Source organism: Microtus pennsylvanicus, chromosome 21 (assembly GCF_037038515.1).
Source record: "Microtus pennsylvanicus isolate mMicPen1 chromosome 21, mMicPen1.hap1, whole genome shotgun sequence".
Classification (NCBI taxonomy): Eukaryota; Metazoa; Chordata; class Mammalia; order Rodentia; family Cricetidae; genus Microtus; species Microtus pennsylvanicus.
Genome location: NC_134599.1, coordinates 26,467,720 through 26,490,607, shown reverse-complemented (window position 1 = coordinate 26,490,607; position 22,888 = coordinate 26,467,720). Strand labels below are relative to the sequence as shown.

General features: G+C 47.1%; 1 protein-coding gene across 1 annotated transcript in view; it reads right to left on the bottom strand.

Annotated features, from left to right (window-relative positions):
- The window catches only part of Vit (vitrin), a 119,532-nt gene that overhangs the window by 22,283 nt on the left and 74,361 nt on the right, over positions 1-22,888 (bottom strand). The window contains exons 7-10 of the mRNA XM_075955552.1: positions 21,450-21,635; positions 8,582-8,626; positions 6,837-6,899; positions 1,966-2,113 (exon numbers count right to left, since the gene is read on the bottom strand). Of these exons, the coding sequence (XP_075811667.1) occupies positions 1,966-2,113; positions 6,837-6,899; positions 8,582-8,626; positions 21,450-21,635 (442 nt within the window). The remainder of the gene's footprint in view (positions 1-1,965; positions 2,114-6,836; positions 6,900-8,581; positions 8,627-21,449; positions 21,636-22,888) is intronic.

The following is a 22,888-nucleotide window of genomic DNA, read 5'->3' as shown; positions in this document are numbered from 1 at the left end:
GGCTGTGTTTCTTTGCTTTGTGTTACTATATCATAATGCTACAGACTGGGTGTCTTATTAGGAAAATAATTGTATTTCTTGTATTTCTGGTGGTTAAAGACCCCATTTCCGGGGAAGGTTTAGTGCTCTGCCCTCCCCTAGCAGACAGTGGGAGGCAGGAGCAAGGGCGAGGAGAGCCAGAGGCATTTTCATAACAAAGCCACCTTCTTGATAATTGACGTGGTCCCTTGATTATGACGCGAGTCCGTTGCTAAGCACCCTGGCTGTCCCCACCTCACACCACTATAGCTCTGAGAGTGAAGCTGCCAATCATAAACTCTGGGGCCACATTCGCACCTCAGCAGGCTGGAAGGACCTTCTATGGATTTTGCTTCCCTGATATATTTATTATTTAATTCTCATCAACACCCAACATCTGGGGCCATTCTTCTTTTTCCCTTGACCTATTCATATCACACCGGAAACCCAGGTACGGCCAGCTTTTTTTCCCAGCTATTGTTGACGCAAGCTTTGACTCCTCCAGTAAAACTGACTAGACCATCTGGCACTAAATACTGGTATTGGCTCTTTGTAGGAAGGCTGGCCCTGCGCTTGCTGTCTTCAAAAGTAACATAGGAGAGAAAATGGGGTGATGTTTTGAGAACAAGAGAACAATAACCAAAAAGCCACTTTTTTTGTTTTGCTGTTGTTGGTCCCCCCCCAACCCAATTTCAAGTCAAAACCTCACAAGGTGACAGGACACTGTTTGGTGACTTAGCGGCAACTGATTATCTCTGACTATTTGCAGGTGCCAGTCAGCCAAGCTCCTAACCTCCCTGTCAGAAATAGAAGATGGGAATGAATGTATTAGACTTGAGTTCTAAAAACGTACTTGTTATAAGTTATTTGGAAAAGAAAGCATTTTCACTTCTTTTTCTAGTAACTCAAAGAAGAAGCTGCTAACACCTCCGTATGACATCCGTAACTAATGTGCTGCCCCAGGTCGCCCCCGGGCTGCTTGCCAGCTAGGGAACGTATGGAGGTATCCGAACGTTGGAATGCTCATAATTTTCAGAAGGAATGGCCACATGGTCTGCGGAGCTGTGAAGCAAGAGAGCCGAACTCTGTGTTTCTTTTCAGTTCTGAGGGCTAGACGATAGGTTTGCGTGGAAGAAATGCCTCATGGGTACGCGAAGCCCCTTGGTGGATAGCATGATCATGACCTTGCCCCTCATAGCTGTGTGAAATGTGCTTACAAATGGGAAGTTTATGCCTGCTTTTTCTTTTGATGGTGATCAGCCATGTATCTGTAATCTGTTGTAAGGAGGACCCCTTCCATACCTAAACTAAGATTGAGTTATTATTCCAAATTCAGGGGAAAGAAGGTTGAGTTTGGAATGTTGCTATGGCCCCTTAAATCTTACCCTTAATGAAATAATTAGATGAATCGGGGCCAGTAGTCTCCATGTTCAAGACTGGTGGAGCCCCCCTCTCTACTACGGAACTCTCTGTCACCCAGTGGACAGTGTAGGAAAGAGAACACACAACCTCAAGCTCCGTGGCAGCTGGCGTCTTACCTTCAGGTAAGCGTTGCCAAGGTCGCAGCCCCTCAGACAAATGTTTTCACAGTCAAGGCTAAAAGGCGACTTAGCTTTCATCGTCTAGAGATAGGGAGACTGGTGGAGCATAAGTAGGTTATTCGTTACTTGCACCCAACACTCTTGATTCCTACAAATAGTACTCTCTGCATCAACCATAAGTGCAAATGGCATTTACTCCCAAGCATGTATCTTTAGCCTTTTCTTCCCTTTGGGAAGGCTCATATTTCTTCAGTGGCGGATGGATCGCTTCTATTGTTGGTTTTTTAATTACATTTGCATTAGAGAAGAGAACGAATGAGAGCTTCCGGACACATTGATATTTGTGGTTGAAGTTAGCTGTGCAGTGCCACTGGCAAACCGGGCTCAGAGCATTAGCTGCACTTACCCGTACTGAACAACACCCATGAGAGGACCGTCAGGGCCAATGTCAAGAGCCTGGGCAACATCTGCTAAGAACTGCTTCTGGATCTGGAAGCGGCGCTTGCCGATGTTGGTGCTCCCGTCAATTAAGAAGGACAAGTCAACTCTGCAGTCTGCGGGGATGGAAAAAGATGCTGTGATTCTGTTTGGGTCTGAGGGCTTTTATCTGAGCATCTTCTCTCTCTGTGTTCCCGCCTAAGGCTTGCAGGGCTCCCTTCTAGGCATCTTGTGGCTTTCGTTCACCACAAGCTCAGAGAATCCACTGAGAAGAAAGTGAAAAGAGGTAGAAGAGGTGCAAACTCCATTTCCCCGAGGACCAGGGTCCTGGATCCCTGGGCTTGTTCTTGTTTCTCCACCTGCTTTAAAATTCCACGGCTCAGTCACCACTGTAGACTTCAGAAGACAGTGACACCCGACGTCACTTGGGAAGAGCCTCAAGATGGATTCCCAGGCTCAGACCACGGAAGTGCAGATGCCTAGAAGCCATGGGAAAGGCTCAGTGGGTAAGGGCGTTGCTGAGCATGCATGAGGAACTGAGTTGGGATCCCCAGCATCCAAATGAAAAGCTGGGTGTGGCTGTGTAGATGCCTGTGCTGTGTGGGCTAGAGCCAGGATGACGCAGGAGCCTGCCAGGCAGCCATGCTAGGCAAAACAGCAATCCCTTGGCTCAGTGAGAGACCCTGTCCGACTGTCTAAGGGAACGAGATGGAGAACAACAGAGCAGGTACATTGCATCATGCGCGTGGTGAGGGTGCCTGCACAGACACGTGTGCTTAACCCCCCGTCCCTCACACGCATGCCCACACAAGCAAGGAAGTACAGTCTCGTAGACGTGAGGATTTGCCATGACCAAGTGTCAAGAACTTGTGGCCTTTTATTCTCACCCTTCGTGAAATATGTGGGTTGTGAAAGAACCCACAAGGCCAGAATGGAAAGGGTGGGAACAGGAATTATAGAATTAGAAATAGATAGAATGTTTCTCACTTCCCTAGGTGAAAGAGTGGAGGAAATTATCCACATACATTTGTAAGACAGTTTTGTGACTTTGCTGAATCCCTCCCCGTTTCTATTGTGAAAGAGTAGGGTAGGTAGATGTTCAGGGATAGAATGTCTGATCTCCTCAAATAAACCAGTGTTCCCTTGTCCCCTGGGGTTGGGGTCTAAGGAACACAGAGTTTGCCTGAATCCCCAGGCACAATAAAACCATATATACATTTTGTTTCGGTATATATATGTATATGTGTATGAATGATACATATATTGGAAGTATTTATGTGATACACATTCATTGTTATAAATTAAATTATAAATAGTTTATATAAACTTATAATTTATTAATTAAACTATATATAGTATATTGTGAATATATATTATGCGTTAAACCATATACATTCATATGTAAACCATATATATAGTTTAATTCATAGTTACCCACACCAAGAGACTAATAATAACTAATAACAAAGCAGAATAATTACAAGAATATACTATATTCAAAATTTAGGGTTATTTACTTCTGGAACTTTCTATTTAATATTTTCAGATTGCAGGTGACGACAGGTAATCGAAACTGCGGAAAAGGAAGATGTGCTGTTTCAGATAGTTGTGAGAAAGGTGGCGTGGATGGTGGGGCTGTAAGTTAGTTTCAGCCTTCAGTGCTAATCGGGCTAACAAAGCAGTATTGTTGCCCTCTGCCGTGGTGCTGACCCAGTATGATAAAACTAACGGTTCATTGCTGAGCTGAGGACCTTATTGGGAGTCCATATAGCCTTAAGATTAATAAAAAACGAATGAGGAATGAATTATTGAATGATTGCATTTGAGGAGACAATAGTATTTTGGGGGAAAAAAACCACTTTTACAGAGAACCTGAAGAATAAAGAATTTTGATCTGGAGCATTCGAGAACACCTGAGGGCCAGCACCCCCTTGTGGTTGAGGGAGAAACTGCGCAGACAACCTGCATGTTCCTAATGGCTGTCGTGTTCTCTATAAAGGACACATGGTTTCTTTGGGGCTGGCGTTGCTTGCCCTCCACTAACAAAGGCCCCACAGACAAGAAGAGACTGTTGAAAATGCCAAGTGCTTGTGAGCTAACAAAGTTGGAGGCAACACTGAATAGAAAGAGTTAGTAATGAGTGAAGATGCAGAATTGGTGGATGGAGAAAAGTTGAATGGAAGAACGTGCTGGAGTAGCTGCTGAAATCAGAGGAGGTCCTGGGGCGACCAGAGGGATGCTCGTCTCCCTCTGCTCCATCTTTCTGTGTAGCAAATCTCACAGCCTTTTGCCCCAAGTGCTTTCTAGTCTTCCCTATCTAGCTGGCTTTCTCCTAAGTTGCCTATATTCTAAGCGAAACCCTGAGATAAAGATAAAAGGAAACAAAGCAATCCAACCAAATGTGGTTTAAAGAATCTTCTAAAGACAGGGGTGAAACAGAAGACAGGCAGAATTGCTATAATGTCACTCCCAAATGGCCAACGGGTGTTTTTCTAGGTCTTGCCTTGCACTGTGAATTATTGCCAGCAGGTGGCAGTAATGTTCTTCAGGGCTTTCGGTCCACTAACGGGTTTCCGGAAACATGGATGGACTCCTGGGATCCACTCAGAGGTACAGAATCCGTTTTGCCTTTAAAGAGGACCCTCGAGTTTGAGAAGCACTCAGAATAAAGGTTTTCCTTCAAGACACCAGCAGAGTAGTTCAACATCGCTGTTTAAGATAGAGGAAAACCGATTCTAGGAAGGAATAACGGGTTTCCCCGGTTCACTTATTTTCAAGAAAACAGTACACGGATTTGGTAGCATCTGTTTTGGTTCCTCAAGAACAGTTCTTACTCTTTCTTACATCTTGAGCTATGTTCAGGAACAACGTGTTCATTTTTACAGCAAGCAATTTGTCTGGTTCGTTCTCTTGGACTTCTGTCTGGCCTGACTGCTGATGGCTGATGCAGAAGTCACCTATGTTAGGTCTCCCAGGATTTTTTTTTTAAAATTATTTAATCCTCTCTGGGACCAAACACCAGGTCTTACTGTACATCCTAGGCAATCACTCTATTACTGAAGCAAAAGCCCCTGCCTCCAAACTCACAGGATGTTTTAATGGCTACTCTTCTGCCTCAAGGAATATACAGGATAAGACCCAGCGGGCTTCTTCTGCAGAAACGACAGCATGCTGATGTGAAGATGACGTCAGTACTGACGGGTACTCTGCCTTAGTGTCCTATCCATGGTCACAGGGAAGGTTCAGGGTGAGGGAGAAAGGTCAGGTGTAGTGTCTACGGGAATCAATTTTTCTTAGTTCTGCAGTACAGTTCCTCGTGGTACAATTCTATCGATGAACTCATGTTTTGTGCTATACAATACATATAATATAAGGTCCATATTTTGTAACCTTGGATAATATCAGAGCCACGCACAGGTCACGGGTGCTTATGCAGTTCCCACACAATATCTGTGAGCCACTCTCAAGGGCCACAAGTAGCTTTGGCTCTGGACTCAGTAGGTTTGGGGTGCGGGCTCTGCCTCTATATTTGTTCCAAGTTCCCCGGGCAACTTGCTGGATGCTCTTGGTCCTCTGACCTTACTGCAGTAGCAAGTCTAGTGAGAGATGGTGCAATAGGTACTAGGCAAGAGATGGGCATAGTTAGTCTAAAACACACCACGGGCATTTCTTACAGCAGAGTCGGGACAAATGCTGTGCAACCACGTAAGGGCATTTTCAAGTGTTTTCTTTTGCTATGTTGGAAGATAGGACCCTCCCTGTGTTCCCTAGCCCCTCCTTGGTGGTATTCCTGGGTGTCTTCTCCCCTGCCCAGTGTCGTTCATCGTTTCTGGGTCCTCTCTCTCTCTAGCTCATCTACACCACATTCATTGCTCCACAGTCTAGTCTGTGCTTTGAGCCACAGTTAATCTCCCAACTCGGAACTTTTGATTTTTTTAAATTCTGAAGCGTTTTAATATCCACTTAACATTCCTTCTCTTTTCAATGTGATAAAGAATGACATGCGCTGTCACCTTGTCTCCAACTCTGAATCTCTGACTGGGCTGTCCCCTCCCATCCACGCCTCAGATCTTGCTGTTGGACTGAATCTCTCGTAGCAAATGACAGACACAGACAGTCTCCTGTCCCCAAGCCTGCTTCATCCTGCATTCTTTAGCACAGTTCCATCTATCCAGTTGCACAAGTCTCTTTTTAAAAAATTTAAATGACATCTATGTGTTTACTTAGTGTAGGGGGGCAGGGGGAGGAGAGCACACACACAGAACTGTTGGGAGTTGCCTTTTTCTTTCCACCGTGGATAGATAGAGCCTAGGACATTAGGCTTAGCAGAAGGCGCCTTTACCAGCTAAGTTGCCTGTGGATGCCATTTCTAACTGTCTTACTCTGCTCCAGCCCTCGAGTCCTGTGGATGTCATGTTTAATTGTCTTACCCCACTCCAATCCTATGGATTCTTCCTTTTCTATATTTCTTGTATCTGCCTATTTCTCTCATTTCTGGTTCTAGCTTCAAGCTCTAGCTTCCGTTACCTCCGTGGTACCCATGCCCCTGCCGACCAGCCTGGCAATTCTTTTCATCCGCCTCGCTCCCCCACCCTTTCCCATTCTTCACCCTGTTGCCATAGTGACGTTAAAAAGGACTCAATCCTCTTCCCCCGCCGCATGCAGATACTTTAAATCCTTCAGAAGCTCTCCATTCTCTTTAGAACAGCGACAGAAGATAGGGGAGAAATAGATCTGTGGTAGGTAGAGTCGGTCCCAATGGAAGGGAGTAGGTAGGGGAGAGAGAGCGCTAATCAGATGCTAAAAACATCCTGGCTTTCTAGCTGCCAGCTAACTCACTTGGATCTCCCTGGGGCACTAGCTCCGAGGACTGTGTGCTGAACTCTTCTTCGGGCACAGATCCTGGAAAGAGAAGTTAAAGTTGTTGTGACTTCCAAGTGTAGGAACACCTGGCCTTATTTCAGAGAAGGGGACAGAGTGGACATTCATAGCCGGCTTGGCTCATAGCAACCTCTTTCCCCTCCTGGCCCCATCCTGAGAAAAGTAAGTCCTGACAGCAATGCCCAAGAGTACTCTGTTGGATGCTCGGAGGACCTTGATCTGCTCTCGTTTGAACTCGTTCTATCTAAGGCCTGGTTTATTTATGCGAAAACATTACAGGCACGCCGGAGTACATTATTATCTCTAAAATTCTGAAACTGTGGAGGTCAGGAAATGAGTCTGACTTGTTCAGACCCCTACTACGCTCAGCACACGTAGGTCCTTGGCCAAATTTTGGTGATACAGGCACTGAGCAAAGATGAGTTAGACACACGCAGGGTGATCTAGAGAAGGTTGTGTGTGTGCCAGAGTGGAGCACAGCTCGGACAGAAGAGCAGGGCAGACAGGGTCTCGGCCCCAGCACTCTGAGGCTAGGGACAGAGGTACAGGATGCTTGGAAAGGCTGTGTGGACGTGGGGCTTCAGCTGGGCGGGGGTGCGGTGTCTGGTGAGGCTATGGACGCAGAGCGCAATGATAAGCCACAGACACAGCCAGTGCGCGTTCTGTTGGGACGGCTGCGACCACTGGGATGCTCAGAGGCAGTGAATACGTGCAGGAAGCACGTCTCCCTGTTTTCAGCATGCCTGGCAGTTCTGGAAATTTCTGGCAGTGGAGGCAGGTGTGAGGTTCTGTCCTCCTTGCTTTTGTTGTTGTAGTGAGTGTCCTCCTCCTCCTTTTTTTTTTTTTCAGTTTGCAAAGCACATGACTTCATCTTCCCCCGAAAGGTCAGCCAGCTTGCCCCACTTCCTCACATCATTGGAAAGTTCGTTTCTGGTGCTCTACAGTGTTTCTCAGCCAGAAGCCTCCCAGGGACACATCTCAAAGCTCTGCATTGTGTGGGGGGTTGAGGGGGAGCAAGTTTAGAGGCTTGACCTTCCTATCCCTGTCTCCCCTTGCCAGAAAAATCTTGCTTCCTCCCAAGAACAGGAACGCTTTGTTAGAAGGTCAGGCATTTAATGTGGTAAACACACACACACACACACACACACACACACACACACACACACACACTGATGAGAATGAAAAACCTCAAACCATTTTCTTCTAACTTTCTTGTTTGTTTGTTTGTTTGTTTTGTAGATAGTGTCCTACTATGGAGCCTTGGCTGGTCTGGAGATCGCTATGTAGACCATCCTGGCCTCAGACTCACAACAGATTCACCTGCCTCAGCCTCCTGAGCACTGGGACTGAAGGTGTGCACCACCACCAGGCAGCCCTCCTGAATACCACTTTCAAAGGGGACTGAATTAGGGAACAATTGTGCGTGCTGCTGGAAGAAATGGGGGTCTAAGCCCATCTCACTGGGAACTCATTTCCGCCAGCCTTTGCCTTCCTGTTTCCTCTCTCCCTTTTGAAGAACCAGTATCACCCCGCACATCCCTTGGTAAGTCTGAATGGGCCCAAACCAGGACCTGAAGGTCCCAGGAGGAAGCTTTTAAACAGCCGGGCTGCCTGAGCCACCAGCTGGACTGTTAGGCCATCCTCGTTCTCCCTGGCTGGGCATCTCTGTCTGGACGGGCTCGAGAGGCCAAATGGATACTTACCTGAATCTAAAAGGACTGGTCCAGGCTTCCACAGGTCCGTCTCCCCTGAATTTCCGGAAAAAGAAATAAAGTTACTAAAACTGATCCAGGATACGATCTGAAGGGAAGTGCTAGGGTGTTGCTTCCCAGTCTCCCAGGCAGAGAGTCCAGCGGTGGAAGACGGGATCAGGATTTTGGAGGAAGCAGTATGAAATCCTAGTGATGTTCCTTCTACACGGAGCTCTTAAAACCAAAGACGTGTGCTTCGTTCCCTCTTCACCAAGGGACACAGGACTAAAAGGAATCCCCGACTCCCAAAAAGCTCATCCAGCCAAAAACAGCCCAACATACTTCTGTATGGTCCCTGCTGCGTTAGTGGCCGGTTGGTGCTACGATACTTCTAGATATACCAAGAACATGGAATTGCTTTCCTTGTTAGGCATCTGACGTATTTTGAGTTAAAAAATTTCCCCACTGTTCCAGTCATCTATCCATCTTTCCACCCACCGATTCACCCATCCTTATTAACCATTCAATATACACCCAATACCATTTAAATTACACCCATTCCACCTGCTTGGCTTATATTCCAAACTGGCCTTCTCTGCCAGTTTCTGAGTTTCCTCTCCTTTCATGCCTCAGAGCAAAGAAGCGTGGCCCTTGGGTTCTAGGGCACGAACATGCTGTGAAGTAGAAAGGGTGGTGGAGAGGGGGGATTTTTATCCAATACACTCTGTTCTTATTTGGGAAATCTGGAAGGTCAGGAGGGGCTCAGAGGCAGTGCAAGCATGTTGGGAAGCCTCACAACACAAGATGGCTTATTTCTCTATCTATCTGCCCCGTGCCCCAGCCTCATGCCCTTCCTAGAGGTCTCGAGGGCCTGAGAAGTTTTTTTCCTCTAAAGGCTGTCTCTTCTGCTGAGGTTGGAACTACTAAGTCACCCAAGTGTGACTTAGTATCTTTTTCTTCATGTAACGAGGCCAGGGAGTTTTTAAAAAGGTTAAACTTCTATGTATGTCCTTGAGGGGTAAGACCTAGGTTAACCTGGTGTGGGCATCACTGGTTCTGAGTGAGTCAGAAGCACCCTCTCCGAGCTTTGACTAGGTTGAGTGGGGTTGTTGCCATCACCAAGACCTTCAAAACTATCCTTAAATATTGTTACTCTACCCTTATCACTCCAGTGCCACCTGCTGGTGAAAATCAGCACCGCACTATTTTCCTTTCTGAAAAGATACTGGTCGCTTCTCTGGTTTTCCCCCCAAAATTCTTACAATGCTATTTTATTTTAAGGATTTAAAACTTCCCTCAGCATGAGGGCTAGAATGATGAACACATTATGGCTTTTGTGACCCCAGGTTCTTAATTTTGTCCCTAAAGCCTGTCCATCAATGCCACTCTTGTCTCGCTTGGGACAAATCGGAACAAAATTCTCATTTATTTAATAGCCAGGGCCTGAAAAATATTTGGACAGCTGAGACTTGGTGTGCTTTGGACTTGGCGGTAGTGAGAAGCAAATGTTTCAAAGGACATTTGTGTTCAGGTGTCAGAAAGGGACAGGATGGCCCAGGAAGAAAGAAGTCAGAAGACCATCCATCAGAGGCTGCCAAGAAGAGACAAGGCATGCCTCACTCACCGTGTCCACAGTTCACCTGCAGCCTTCTCCTGTGACATCATGAGGAATTATCCTGGCCTGACTCCCACAGGGAAAGTCAGAGGAGTCTCTCTGACTAGTGGAAGGCTCTCAACAAAGCACACAGTCCCTCTGAAGAGTGGAAGGCTCTCAACAACGCACACAGTCCCTCTGAAGAGTGGAAGGCTCTTCACAAAATGGGGAATTATTCTGATGACAGTATTTGTTTGGCCATCCCACAAAGTTAGATCTAAGGGAAGTATTCTCTTCTGAGTGAATTCCAGTAGGAAGAACACCCAGGAACCACCTATGTTTACCCCGAGCTCGCTCAAGGGCAGTCAGAACCACTTTGAAAGTAGTAATTAACATTAAACCGAATTAGGTACACCTCTGACCCCATTCGCACATAAGAAAACTGGAACACACACACACACACACACACACACACACACACACACACATTGCCTTGGTTGAACTTTGAGCCCAGGTCAGTAGGCTCCTGAAACTGAGTTTTAATCTTTCTTTATATATCCATCCATCCATCCATCCATCCATCCACCATCCATCCATCCAAACATCCACAAATCAGTCTATCCATCCATCCATCCACCATCCATCCATCCATCCATCCATCCATCCAAACATCCACCATCCATCCATCTAAACATCCACACATCAGTCCATCCATCCATCCATCCATCCATCCATCCATCCATCCACCCATCTATCCATCCCAACATCCACACATCAGTCCATCCATCCATCCATCTATCCATCCATCCATCCATCCATCCATCCATCCATCCATCCATCCACCCATTTATCCATCCCAACATCCACACATCAGTCCATCCATCCATCCATCCATCCATCCATCCACCCACCCATTTATCTATCCCAACATCCACACATCCATCCATCCATCCATCCATCCATCCATCCATCCATCCATCCAAACATCCAAACATCCACACATCTGATTGCACCACAGAAAAGCTTGGCCTGGCACTGTAACTCCTGATGTGGTTAAGTCGTCAAAAAGACCAGGGATAATGATCCTGCTTCTCTGACTCAATGTGGTACTGAGGCAGCTTTCAGAGCCTGCTGTTCCCCTGAACATCTGGAAGTCACTAGGACCTGAGAGGGAGCTGCAACTTACAGCCATTGGACCTATAAAGCTTTATGGGCCCGAAGCCCAGGTGGCCTGACAGTCCCCAAGTTCCTCCCTGGTGAGTCTCTGGTGTGCTTTGAGGAGGAAGTAGAAGTTTGGCTGTGAGCAGGCCCCCAGAGCTGGGCGATGCTAGTGACTTCCTGTCCCCTTTCCTGGTTGTGTGTCCCTAGGGCAAGAGGGCAGAACACTTTCCTCAGGCTTTCTCTTGCTGTACCCACACAGGAAGAGAACAGAGGCCAGCAGCTGTGCCCAAGGCCTTGGCACGCCAGCAGCCTGCTGCAAAGTCACTTTTAGAAACCACTGGGGACATTTGCTAGCCCTGGGCATGAGTTCATGCCAACAAGGCATCAATGGCCCCAGGTTTACAAACGGGATGCCCTCCAATACACACTGAGAGTTATTTATTTGGGAGCTGGAAACCTTTTTTTTTCTTTCTTTCATAGAAACACTAATTCTGTGCTTAGGTTTCCAGGCCGGAGAAGCTTATTTGACTCCAACAGAGCCCAGGAGGCCACACTTGATATTCTTACCTGGGTACACATACTCAAGTATGCATAGCCAGAACTCAGGTGACCTGCTTATTCTAGAAGCAAGAGAACAGAAGATGGGAGGGACTTGAGAGTTACAGGCTCAGTAGGACAGGAGTCAACTGTGAGGCAGAGCTTGCCCGGTTGGGGCCAGCACTATTTTCAAATGAGCAGTAATTCTCAGACACAAGCACTGTGTTCTGTTCCGGGTGCAATGTTCTACCATGCGCTGCCAAGTGACAGAAGGACCCACTGCAGGAATGGGAGAGATTAATCCCCGAAACAACGAGACGTTAGGTTGAGGTTTGAAGACTTGAAAGTGTCCCTCGAGTTGACGCTCAGCTTTCCTCTGGTTACTGAGGACCTCAAAGAGCTTTTGTTTGGGTAGAGAATCATTTGGAAGGGCCTTCGACCAGATGCATTTCATGCACTTGTTGTAACTCCAGGATCTAACAGTTTTAGGGCTGAGAAACTTGTCAGCTTGCCTGACAAGTGTGAGCCCACTGGAAGTGAGAGCGGGTGGAGACCTACCAACCCCAGGTGTACTCACCTGCCTTTATTCGGTGTGCCCCCAGCCACCACCCCCCCACTCCCAGCAGGATCTCTTCTGAGCTTTCGTGGCTATCCATTTCTGTGAGTCTTTCCCAGGCAAGGACACACTGAGAGTTCTTTCAGGGGAGGGGCAGTTTGAGTGACTCAGGCCAGTTGTGGGAATGCTAGCTTTCCAGCTTCCTTTCTGTTGCTATGTTACCATACTCTGACCAAAAGCAACTCCTGGGAGGAAAGAATTCGCTTATCTTACACTTTCTAGCTATAGACCGTCGTCGAGGGAAGTCAGGGTAGGAACTCAAGTGGGAACTTGAAGGCAGAAACCTTGGAAGAACGGTGCTTGCTGGCTTGCTTCTAGCTTCCTTCCGCTTAGCTAGCTGTCTTATAGCCCCGGACTACAAGACTAGGGAACAGTGCTTCCCATGGTATTCAGGGACCTCCTACATCAATTAAAAATCGAGACACCCTCCTACAGACAAGCTCACAGGTAATCTGCTCCCGGCACTCCTTCAGCTGAGATGCTCAGGTGAGTCCAGGATGGGTCAAGCTGACAGTTAAAGCTAAGGAGGGTAATGGGTGAGAGGAAAAGAGCTGCAGAAATGGACAGAACGTGGGCTTAAAAGGAGGCTAAAGACGTGAAAGAGACGGGAGAGGAAGTAGAAACCCATGGAACGAAAGAACTGGAAGATGGTTTGGTTAGAAGAAAGGAACAAGACCAGATGCGTTTAGTAGGACAGAACCTCAGATCAACTCAAAGGTGGTCAGACAGTAAAAAGGAGACAGGAGCCATTGACTGGGAACGTGGCCTTGTTGCCAGCCACCCCCAGGGCACGGCTGATTCTCGGTATTTACACTTTATCCCAGAGGCCATTCTGAGGAGATTACTTAGTGTGGACTCTCTGGAGGGGACATAAGATAGTATAAGTCCTTGGGTCTCCAACTTGATAAAAGCCCCCTTTTTGTCTTGTTGAGAGCAGACTAAACAAAGATAGTTCTTGAAGCTCGAAATGTCTTGGCATGCCAAACTCTGCTGACCCGGCATTGAGCTGGAGAAAACAAGGGTGACCATGGAAATGCATTTCTAGGGTCATAACTAGAAGCAGCAAGCGGCTTGCCTAGGCTGACCCCTGCTCCTGTAGGCTTCTAGGCATCTTTGGGGACCGCTGGGCATTCTACAGGCTCAGTAGATATACACGCAACCAGCAACTACTTTCTTCTTTTATTTTGTCCCCTGCTGAAAATGGCTCTGGTTCAGACAGTTTCTGCAATCTGGGTGTGGGGCCCACGGATGTGAGCTTGTCCCACCTAGGGTAAAGGGCAGAGAGTTTTGAGCGTGTTTTTTGCTCTTTCAAAGTTGTTGAAAACAGGTGTGGCCACAGACAAGCAAGCCTGACCTAGGGTCTGGTTAATTAGTATTTGGTGTGTAGAGGTGGATTCGCTCCACCTTGCTGTTCCTGCTCCTTCAAAGGAGATTGCCAGGGTTCCAGGGAGTAGCTGCCTGCAGGATACTGGGTCTATTCCTTATATCTTGTTAATGAAGTCTGTTGCCCCCCCCCCCCTTTCGCAGCGAAGTGTTTAAGTGGGTGGAGAATTCTCGGTGGTTCACTATTCACTGAATTTCCCTCCCGATGCTGTCCTGTGTTTCTGCCTTTTATTTCTCTCACATCTCTGTTACTTTTGCTCAATAATTCTAATCCTCACGCTCCTACCCTGGAACATGCAAATTTCATTGAGGCTGAGCCCCAGCATCTGCGCTTGGCTCCACCATGAGGGGTGGGAACTGCAGAGGAGGCGGAAATCTGGGCCACGGGAACAAGAGGAGAGAATGCCCCATGGCTTGGTCAGTTCTGGCTCTGAAGCCAAGACTACAGAGCATACATGGGCAAAGGCGTCATTGTGCAGTTCATCCTGATGGGGGTGGGAGGGATGGGGACTAGATCTTTCTCTCTAGTCGGGTATCAAACGAAACAGAAGCTGCGGGGCTGACAAAGCGGCTTAATGGTCAGGAGCGCCCATCGCGGCTTAATGGTCAGGAGCGCCCGTCGTTCTTGACGGGGAACGGGGTGGAGGGATTCAATTCGGCTTCTGTGGCAGCACCAAGTCAGCGAAGAGACAGGAGCCCGGCTGGATGTCGCAATTCAGAAGCGCATTCCTGGGAGAGAATGCATTTCTCTCCCCCGCAAGCACAACAGATGTCTCCAAGCAAGAGGCGCTCTTCCCTTTCTCGGGAGATGATAAAGATTTCCCTTGATCTTTGGAATGAGTTTCCCTAAGCAGGAACTTCAGAGAGTATCTGTTTTCAGGCTTCTGAGAGCCTTGTTACTGAATCCTTAGGAATCGCTATCTAAACCTGTATGAAATCGCCTCTGGGAAAGGAAGACAGGGCAAAGGCCTGGGTTACTTGCCGTCTTCCTTACTTCCTGTACAGGTTTCCTCACAGGTTTGGACCTGAGGGCCGGGCATTTTGTTGGCCCAACTGGTTTAAGGCTCTACTTGCTCCAAATCCTAACGGGGAGGACTTGGGTAGTTAGTACCATGCAGAGTAGCAATGAAGACGACGCTGAAGCTCTCCCCTGGACGGGAGCCAGGACTGTGTCTGCTGCTCGTGTAGGCGGTGGGGGACCACAGGCCTGAAATCGCAGCTGGACTGGTCAGAGCATGAACGGGAACCTGGCTGTTCTCAGTCTTTCCGTGAGTCAACCTAGCAAGCCCGGACCAAGGTCAGAACCAAGGCAAAGCCCCAGCGCTGTCTGAACCTGCCTTGAAGAAGGCATTGGAATGCAAAATAAATAAATAAACAAATAGGTAGGTAAATAAATAAATGAATTAATAAACAAATAAAGTAGACTGAATTTAGAATGGTGGCTGGACCTTTTAAACACTAAACACCCTTGCATTTTATGACTGGCAAAATAAATCTATTGTTTGTAAGGGCCTGGTTCTCAAACATAATTCGTCTCAACTGTGCCATGTGGGGTGGTTAAAGTACTCCTTCAACAGAAATGTCACGTAGCGTTTAGCCATTTGCCTAAGCTGCGCAAACATGAAGTCGGTGCAAACAGCATTGGCTTTCAGTCATTTTTTAAAAGCAACCAATGGGTTAGCCTCTATGACTCCGGGAGAGTCACGTGGAGCTCAGCCTTCATCACTTCCCGGGCAGTTTCTCTGAAGGAAGGCTTTCAGGCGAGAGGAGAGATGGAGGAGTTTGCAAAGAGAAACACAGAGCCCCCTTGGGGAGGAAGTTAGCTGAGGGAAAGACCCACGTTTCGTAGGAGGTAATAAGAGGATTCTAGTGTCTTTTAGGTCTGGCCACGGTGGATTTTTTTTTCTCCTTTTGCTTTATGTCAAGGCAGTTTATTATCCGCACGATCCCTTAAAGAGACACAGGCACTCTGTAAAGAAGTCTTCTCTACATACTGTGTGTGACAAGGAGCCCTCATGCACTGTTTATCCAGCAGTGGCTGCTCTCTGGGTTTGGTATGTAGAAACACATCCCTCGTTCTGCACACCCGTTCTCAAGGACAGCACACAAGCGCAGCCGCAGGCCGGGAGCCCCTGTTACCGCTCACCTTCTTGATGGAGCAATCTTCTCACGCCAGCCAGTGCCCATGCATATTGGCTTTTCAGTTACTTACTTTTATTAATTTCTATTCATTATGACATTTTATATATACACAGCATTATACTATGCTCCTATTTATTTCCATCCTTCCCATTGTCTTTCCCGAGGCCTCCCTCCCCTATTGGAGGTGCCTTTCCTGTGTTGTACCCCCAAATAATCCTCCCCATTTTCAGGTCACACATATTCCACCCCCCTCGTACCCTCCTTCTTCTGCTCTCCTCCACTTTGTTCTTTTAGACCCCTTCTCTCTTAGTCCCTGTTCTACTTGCCCCCCTCTTTCTCTCTCTCTCCACCCACCCACCCACATACACACACCCCTACCCCCACATACACACCCCCCCCAAATCTATATTTCACACGTGAGAGAAAACACGGGATGTTTGTCTTTTGCACTCTGCTTAAAGCAATGATCTCTACTTCCCTCCATTTTTTTTTTGAAAACGCCGTAGCTGCATTTTTCTTTATGGCCGTATAGCAAGCATTCCATTGTGTGTGTGCAGTGCATTTGGGCTTCTGTATGGCGACTTTACCATACTCCTAATGGCGGGTAAGTAAATCTTCACTTCCCATCATGTGAACACGTCCACGACCTTTGTTCCCACGCTTGGATAACACTTTTCTTACAACTCTTTCTTGGTGAGTTCTGTCATTGATTTCTCCACAGACTTGTCCAAACTGTGTATTTCAGTTTGCAGTAGGAATTGTGTGTGTTTGTTGGGTTTGGTTTTGGTTTTTCAAGACTGAGTTTCTCTGCGTAGCCCTGCCTGTCCTGGAACTCACTCTGTGTCAAAGGGAGTGTGCTGGTAGATACCAGTCACCTCTTGCCCCAGTTCCTACCTCTCCTCCCAGTCCCTGCCCAGGACTGGAGGGCAAATAAATGGCCCTGCCATTTTTGGTCTTGTCACTAGGGGGCGCCCTTCTACCCCTCTGGTCTATCCGTACTGTGCATACATTTAACGCTACACCAGCTGTGGCCACTAAAATGCTTCTCAAAGTGAACCTGACTGGGAAGACAATACTGCAAGCTGCCACTCTGCCTGCTAAAATAGAGAGAGCCCAGCTGAGCCAGCTGGACCTGTGGCTTGTCTAGCTTTGCAGAACTCTCGTAGAAGAATAGCTATGGATCTGGTTTTCTGGGTGGCTTTCTCTGGTGCTGGGTGCGCCTCTCCTATGAAGACAGCCTTATTCCAGTCCCGTGAGAGAGAATCCCTGTGCCCCTGGGTCTTGGCTCATTACTCCTAACCCTGGCTTGGTCTTTCCTGATGTCTTGTCTAGTATATTCATGGGTCAGTGAAGGGGCCATGAAGTGTGTCCAGCACCTGCTTCCTGGGAGTCCTCCCACGCCTAAGCTTGCTTTCATGCGCTGAGAGCGCTCTTGTCTCTTCTGCATCTAGATAGTTTGTTGTTACCCTTCCTCTAAGGCAGTGATTCTCAACCTGTGGATCGCAATGCCCTTGGGGTGGCATATCAGATGCTTGCAATGATTCCTAACAGTAGCAAAATTGCAGTTATGATGTGGCAATGAAATAATTTTATGATTGGGGGTCTCCCCAACATGAGGAACTCTGTTTAAGGGTTGAGAACCACTTAGAGTCTAAGGGGTTGTGTCCTGCCTGAGAGGATGCCTTAGTCTTTAGTGTAGGACAAAGATGACTGCCCGGCCTCAAACACAGTCAGTCCCTATTCCGGCTCCACATATGCCAGGTGACCTGCGTGGAAGGGATTGGCTGTGGATCTTAGTGCATTGGGGTGGGATGATCACTGTTGTATTCTAGAATGTTGTCCGATGACACATAGTAGACACTCAACAAATATTTCTTAAATGAATTAGGCTTTGTTTGAACGCCCAGGCACACCCACTTCTCTCAGCTCTCCGTTTAAGTCACACATATACAATAACAAGCGATCTGTCTGTCAACGCTGTGAGCCGGGTTTTCTTGTCGTTGGCAGAGTATTTCAGCCTGTTTGAACTTAAAAGTAGTTATTTGTGCTCCAATTTAGGTCTCTGTCTCTGTCTCCTTTCATCGCTTGCTGAAGGTTAATATTCAGGAGGATGCCTATATGTTTTTCTTTGGGTTCTCCTTATTTAGCTTCTCTAGGATCACTAATTATAAGCTCAATGTCCTTGGTTTATGGCTAGAAACCAAATATGAGTGAGTACATCCCATGTTCCTCTTTTTTAGAGACCTAAATTGGAGCACAGGACTGAAATCTCAAGGTCCAAATCAGGAGCAGAAAGAGAGAGAGCACGAGCATGGAACTCAGGACCGCAAGGGGTGCACCCACACATTGAGACAATGGGGATGTTCTATTGGGAACTCACCAAGGCCAGCTGGCCTGGGTCTGGAAAAGCCTGGGATAAAACCGGACTCTCTGAACATAGCGGACAATGAGGACTACTGAGAACTCAAGAACAATGGCAATGGGTTTCTGATCCTACTGCACTCACTGGCTTTGTGGGAGCCTAGGCAGTTTGGATGCTCAACTTACTAGACCTGGATGGAGGTGGGGGTTCCTTGGACTTCCCACAGGACAGGGAACCCTGATTGCTTTTCGGGCTGGGGGGGAGACTTAATTGGGGGAGGGGGAGGGAAATGGGAGGCGGTGGCGGGGAAGAGACAGAAATCTTTAATAAATAAATAAATTAAAAAAAAAAAAAAAAAAGTAGTTATTTGTTTACTAAAGGTGATTTCATGTAGTTGGGTTAAAATATCATAGCACATATGCACAGCTAAGCTTCAAGAAAGGCACCCATGAAGTTGGGAATGGAGCCTGGGGGCCTCACTGACTTCTACCGCTAGCCTACTTTATTATATAGTCTTATATTAAGTATATTTTAGAAAAGGGCACAAAGCAGTCTAAATTACTATTAATGGTTACGCTCATAGGCCATCTTCCTGGAGGTCCTACCGAGCAACAGCAAGGGCGTGGGCTTCAATTCCTTGATGTTACAAGCATGTGTATCACTTACGAAGTTCACATGAGAACTATGGACTCAAATTACAAAGTAACAATCTCACACTGATGAAAAATTTTTAAAGAGGGTCATTCATAAAAGTAGATAGATGTTTATCTAGGACAGTGGTTCTCAAGCTTCCTAATGATGCAGCCCTTTAATACAGTTCCTCATGGTATGGTGACCCTCAATTGTAACATTTTTGTTGCTACTTCATAACTGTAGTTTTGCTACCGTTACAAATAGTAATGCAAACGTCTGTGTTTTCCGATGGTCTTAGGTAACTCATGTGAAAGGGTCATTTGGCTCCCAAAGGGGTCGCAACCCATAGGTGGAGAATTGCTGATCTAGGACCAAAGGGGTAGTGACTCAGGTTCAGGCTCACAGGAATGGAGTTTCTTTGGGAGCGATGAAGATGTTCTAGAATGTGATTGTCGTGATGGTCATATAACTATGGATATACTAAGAACCCCTGAATAATACTAAGACCCCCTGAATAAGAACTTTAGACAGGTGGATTGTATGGGATGTGAAGGGTGTCTCAATACAGCTGTTATTTTAGGACAAAGGCATTTGGATATCCAAATCTGCTTTTTTTCCCCCCGCATGCAGAATGGCTTTGGCTGGGCCATGCAGTGGTTAAGAACTCCTCCTTCTCTCCCTACCTGGGCTCCCGTCTTAGCATCTATGGTGCCTGCTGCACAGAGGCTTCTCTCTCCCCAAGGATGCACCCAGCAGCGTGTGAGCTGTGTGGAAGCGGGTGCTGTGTGAGTAAGAAACGGGACTAGTGACGGGCTGGGAGGCTGCTGTCCAAAGCCCCTGTCCCAAAGCCAGGAATAGCAAAGCTTTGCCAGGTTGGGAGTCACTACTTCAGGTTTTTTGAGGAGTTTTCAGCCAAATTGGCATCAAGATTCCCAAGCTGCCCGGAGAAGCCAAGTAAACAAGCCACAAGTCACTGTTGTCTGTTACATAAGAACGGGAGCCCTCTGGGAGAGACGACAGCTGATTCAGACACTCGAGTGTATTTGAAAGAATGAAGAGCCTGGGATGTCATAAAGAAAAAGCGCTGGTTCCGGGGACTCCTATGAACCCTGGTCACCCAGTACCACAGGCTGCTTCTCTCTTGTCGCTGCCAGACATCATTAATTGTGTTACTATTAATGAAATTAAGCAAGAATAAGATCGGGTGGGGAGCGTGTCTGACTTATTTCCAAACTTTCAAAATTATTATTATTTTTTTATGATTCTCTGATCTGGGACTCTTAGGTCACAACTTCCCCCATGAGGCTCCTATAAAATGGAACATTTACAGTGGAGTCAGTGCCAAGAATATGATAAAGCATGTGATGTGCTCGGCCCAGGGAGTGCATGTGCTGTGCTGTGCTGTGCTGAGAGTTGCCGTTAGTCACTGACGATGTTAGGGAAGCCCAGAAGCCTCTGATCTTGCCACTTCACGGCTCAGATTTTTACCTATGTGTTTGCTGATGGCAGCAATTCCAGGGATTGATGTTTGGATTCCTGTTCTGCTTGCTCACTCGTGTGACCTAGGACTTGTTCCCGCTCTCCTTATTCCTTAGTTTCTTCACCACAACAATGGAGTCGCTCAAATTAAAAGTCATATAGACCTGCCCCCCCAGGGCTGCTATGATCTAGTAAGCTAATCCAAGTCAGTTGATTAGAAAAGGGCCCAGTGCCTTGAAGTGTACATTCTCCTGCAGGAAATAAAAGGATGGGGAGATGGGTGGCTGGGGGGGGTCCTGCCACATGGCTATAATGACTGACAATTGGGGGAGAGGCTGAAAACAAGGCCTGGGAATTTCCTCCAAGCAGGAAAATGTGTCACCAGACAGGAACTATTCAGATAAACCTTCCAGGATAATAGCGATTCTGTTGCACAATTTCCCATCCCCCCCCCCTTGCTTTGTTGGGAAACTATTTGATCCTACACAGGTGCTCTTTATCTCAGGGCGCTGAAGATGGAAGCCCGGGAGAAACTCGAGATTGAATTATGTGACAAGCAGCGCATCAGCTATCTGGCTTCCTAGAGGGATTCTTTGGTTTTACTCCTAATATCTAAAGACTTCTGGGGTGTGGGCCATTTATTATTTACGGAAACCAACAGAATCCAGCAGCGCGGTGATGTTGAGAATTAAACCTCCTGTCTTTTTCAGCTGTGCTTTTGGGGGAGCCGTGATCTTGTAAAAATAATGCTTCGCATACTGTCCTGTCTTTGTGGGTATGGCCACGGTAGTTGTGTTTTGAGCCTGAAAGACACAGCCCGCCTCCCACGCCTGTGATGGTCTCACGGGCTCCCTAATTCCTAGCTGAAAAGGCGAGGACTGGCCACTGTACACCAGGCTCCAACCAAGTTGCTCCACTCGGGATACGCTACCTGCCCTTGTAGCACACAACAATCCATGACCCACCTACTCACCCATGTCCTGGCTCCTGCGGCCCATGGGTTGGGCTCTGGGGCTGCTGGATACAGATGCTGTGAACGGCTTTGATGTGACTCTGTAGACGGCCTCAGCTACCGAGATGGCTAGAGTCTGTGTCAGGGGGACAGGTTGTGTGGTTGTCCCTGTATCAGACGGGTTCTCATAGGCTTTTGTGGCCTCACCTGTAAGAAAACAGAATTGCATTGGTGCCTACAATATAGGCTGTAGGATTTAGGACCAGAAGTCAAATAAATGTTTACTGAACACCACTGGCTTTTAGACCTGTACTAGTGATAGTGGAAGGTGGGATCTAGAGCACTTTCAGAGCAATAAGCCAACAAGCAACCAAAGATTAAACAGCACACTTGAGTGACACTTCAAAACCATAGCGACAGAGGGAAGGCAGAACAAGATTAGTTGCTAAGTTACTTTGCCAGGCACCCTAAGGAGAGGTTTGTCTTGGTTCTTTCTTCTTCCTAACCTCCATTTCTCTTTCTCCCTTCTTCCCTTTCTATCTCTTTGCCATCTCCATTGCAATTGGCCTATGGATACCTGGTACTTCCAGGGCCTTCACTATAGCTCACTCTTAGGGAACGCATTTCCGTTTAAAGTGGTTCACAACCAGTCAGCTGACTCTATTTGGCCCCAGACATCTTACCAATAACTGGGATAATGGAGCTAAGTAAATAGCAGGGGTCATGTGAAGATTTTGGTTGCTTCACATGTTTTTATTCTTTGACAATTTCTTTTTTTTTTTTTTTTTTTGATTTTTCGAGACAGGGTTTCTCCGTAGCTTTTGGTTCCTGTCCTGGAACTAGCTCTTGTAGACCAGGCTGGCCTCGAACTCACAGAGATCCGCCTGCCTCTGCCTCCCGAGTGCTGGGATTAAAGGCGTGCGCCACCATCGCCTGGCCTCTTTGACAATTTCTTATGTGTATATACTGACTTTGGGGCATTTCCACTTCCTGTTACTGTCTCCCATCACCCCAAACCCCTTTCTTCCCAACAAGGTCCCTCCAACTTGATGTTCTGAATTTGTTTCACTGAGTTTAATTTGGATTGCATGCATGAGTAGGGGTCGAGGTTATTCCTTTAAGATTTTATTTTTATTCTTAGTCATGTATTTTTTTATGTGTGTGTGTATGTGTGGGCTTATGCATTTGAGTGTGGTGTCAGTGAAGCTCACCAGAGAGTCAGATCTCTTTGAGCTGGAATTACAGGTAGTAATGAGTTGCCCTACATGGGTGCTGAGAATTGAACCCCAGTCCTCTGCAAAAGCACAAGTGCTTTTAACCACTGAACCATCATCTCTCAAGCCCTAGTGGGAAGTCATTTCCAGGAGCATGGAGAGCTGATACAAGGTTCCAATTGCTTCTTGCAAAGAAAGTCTAAGTTTGTTAAAGCTCCAATTGCTCAGAATATCAATGAAAGTTTA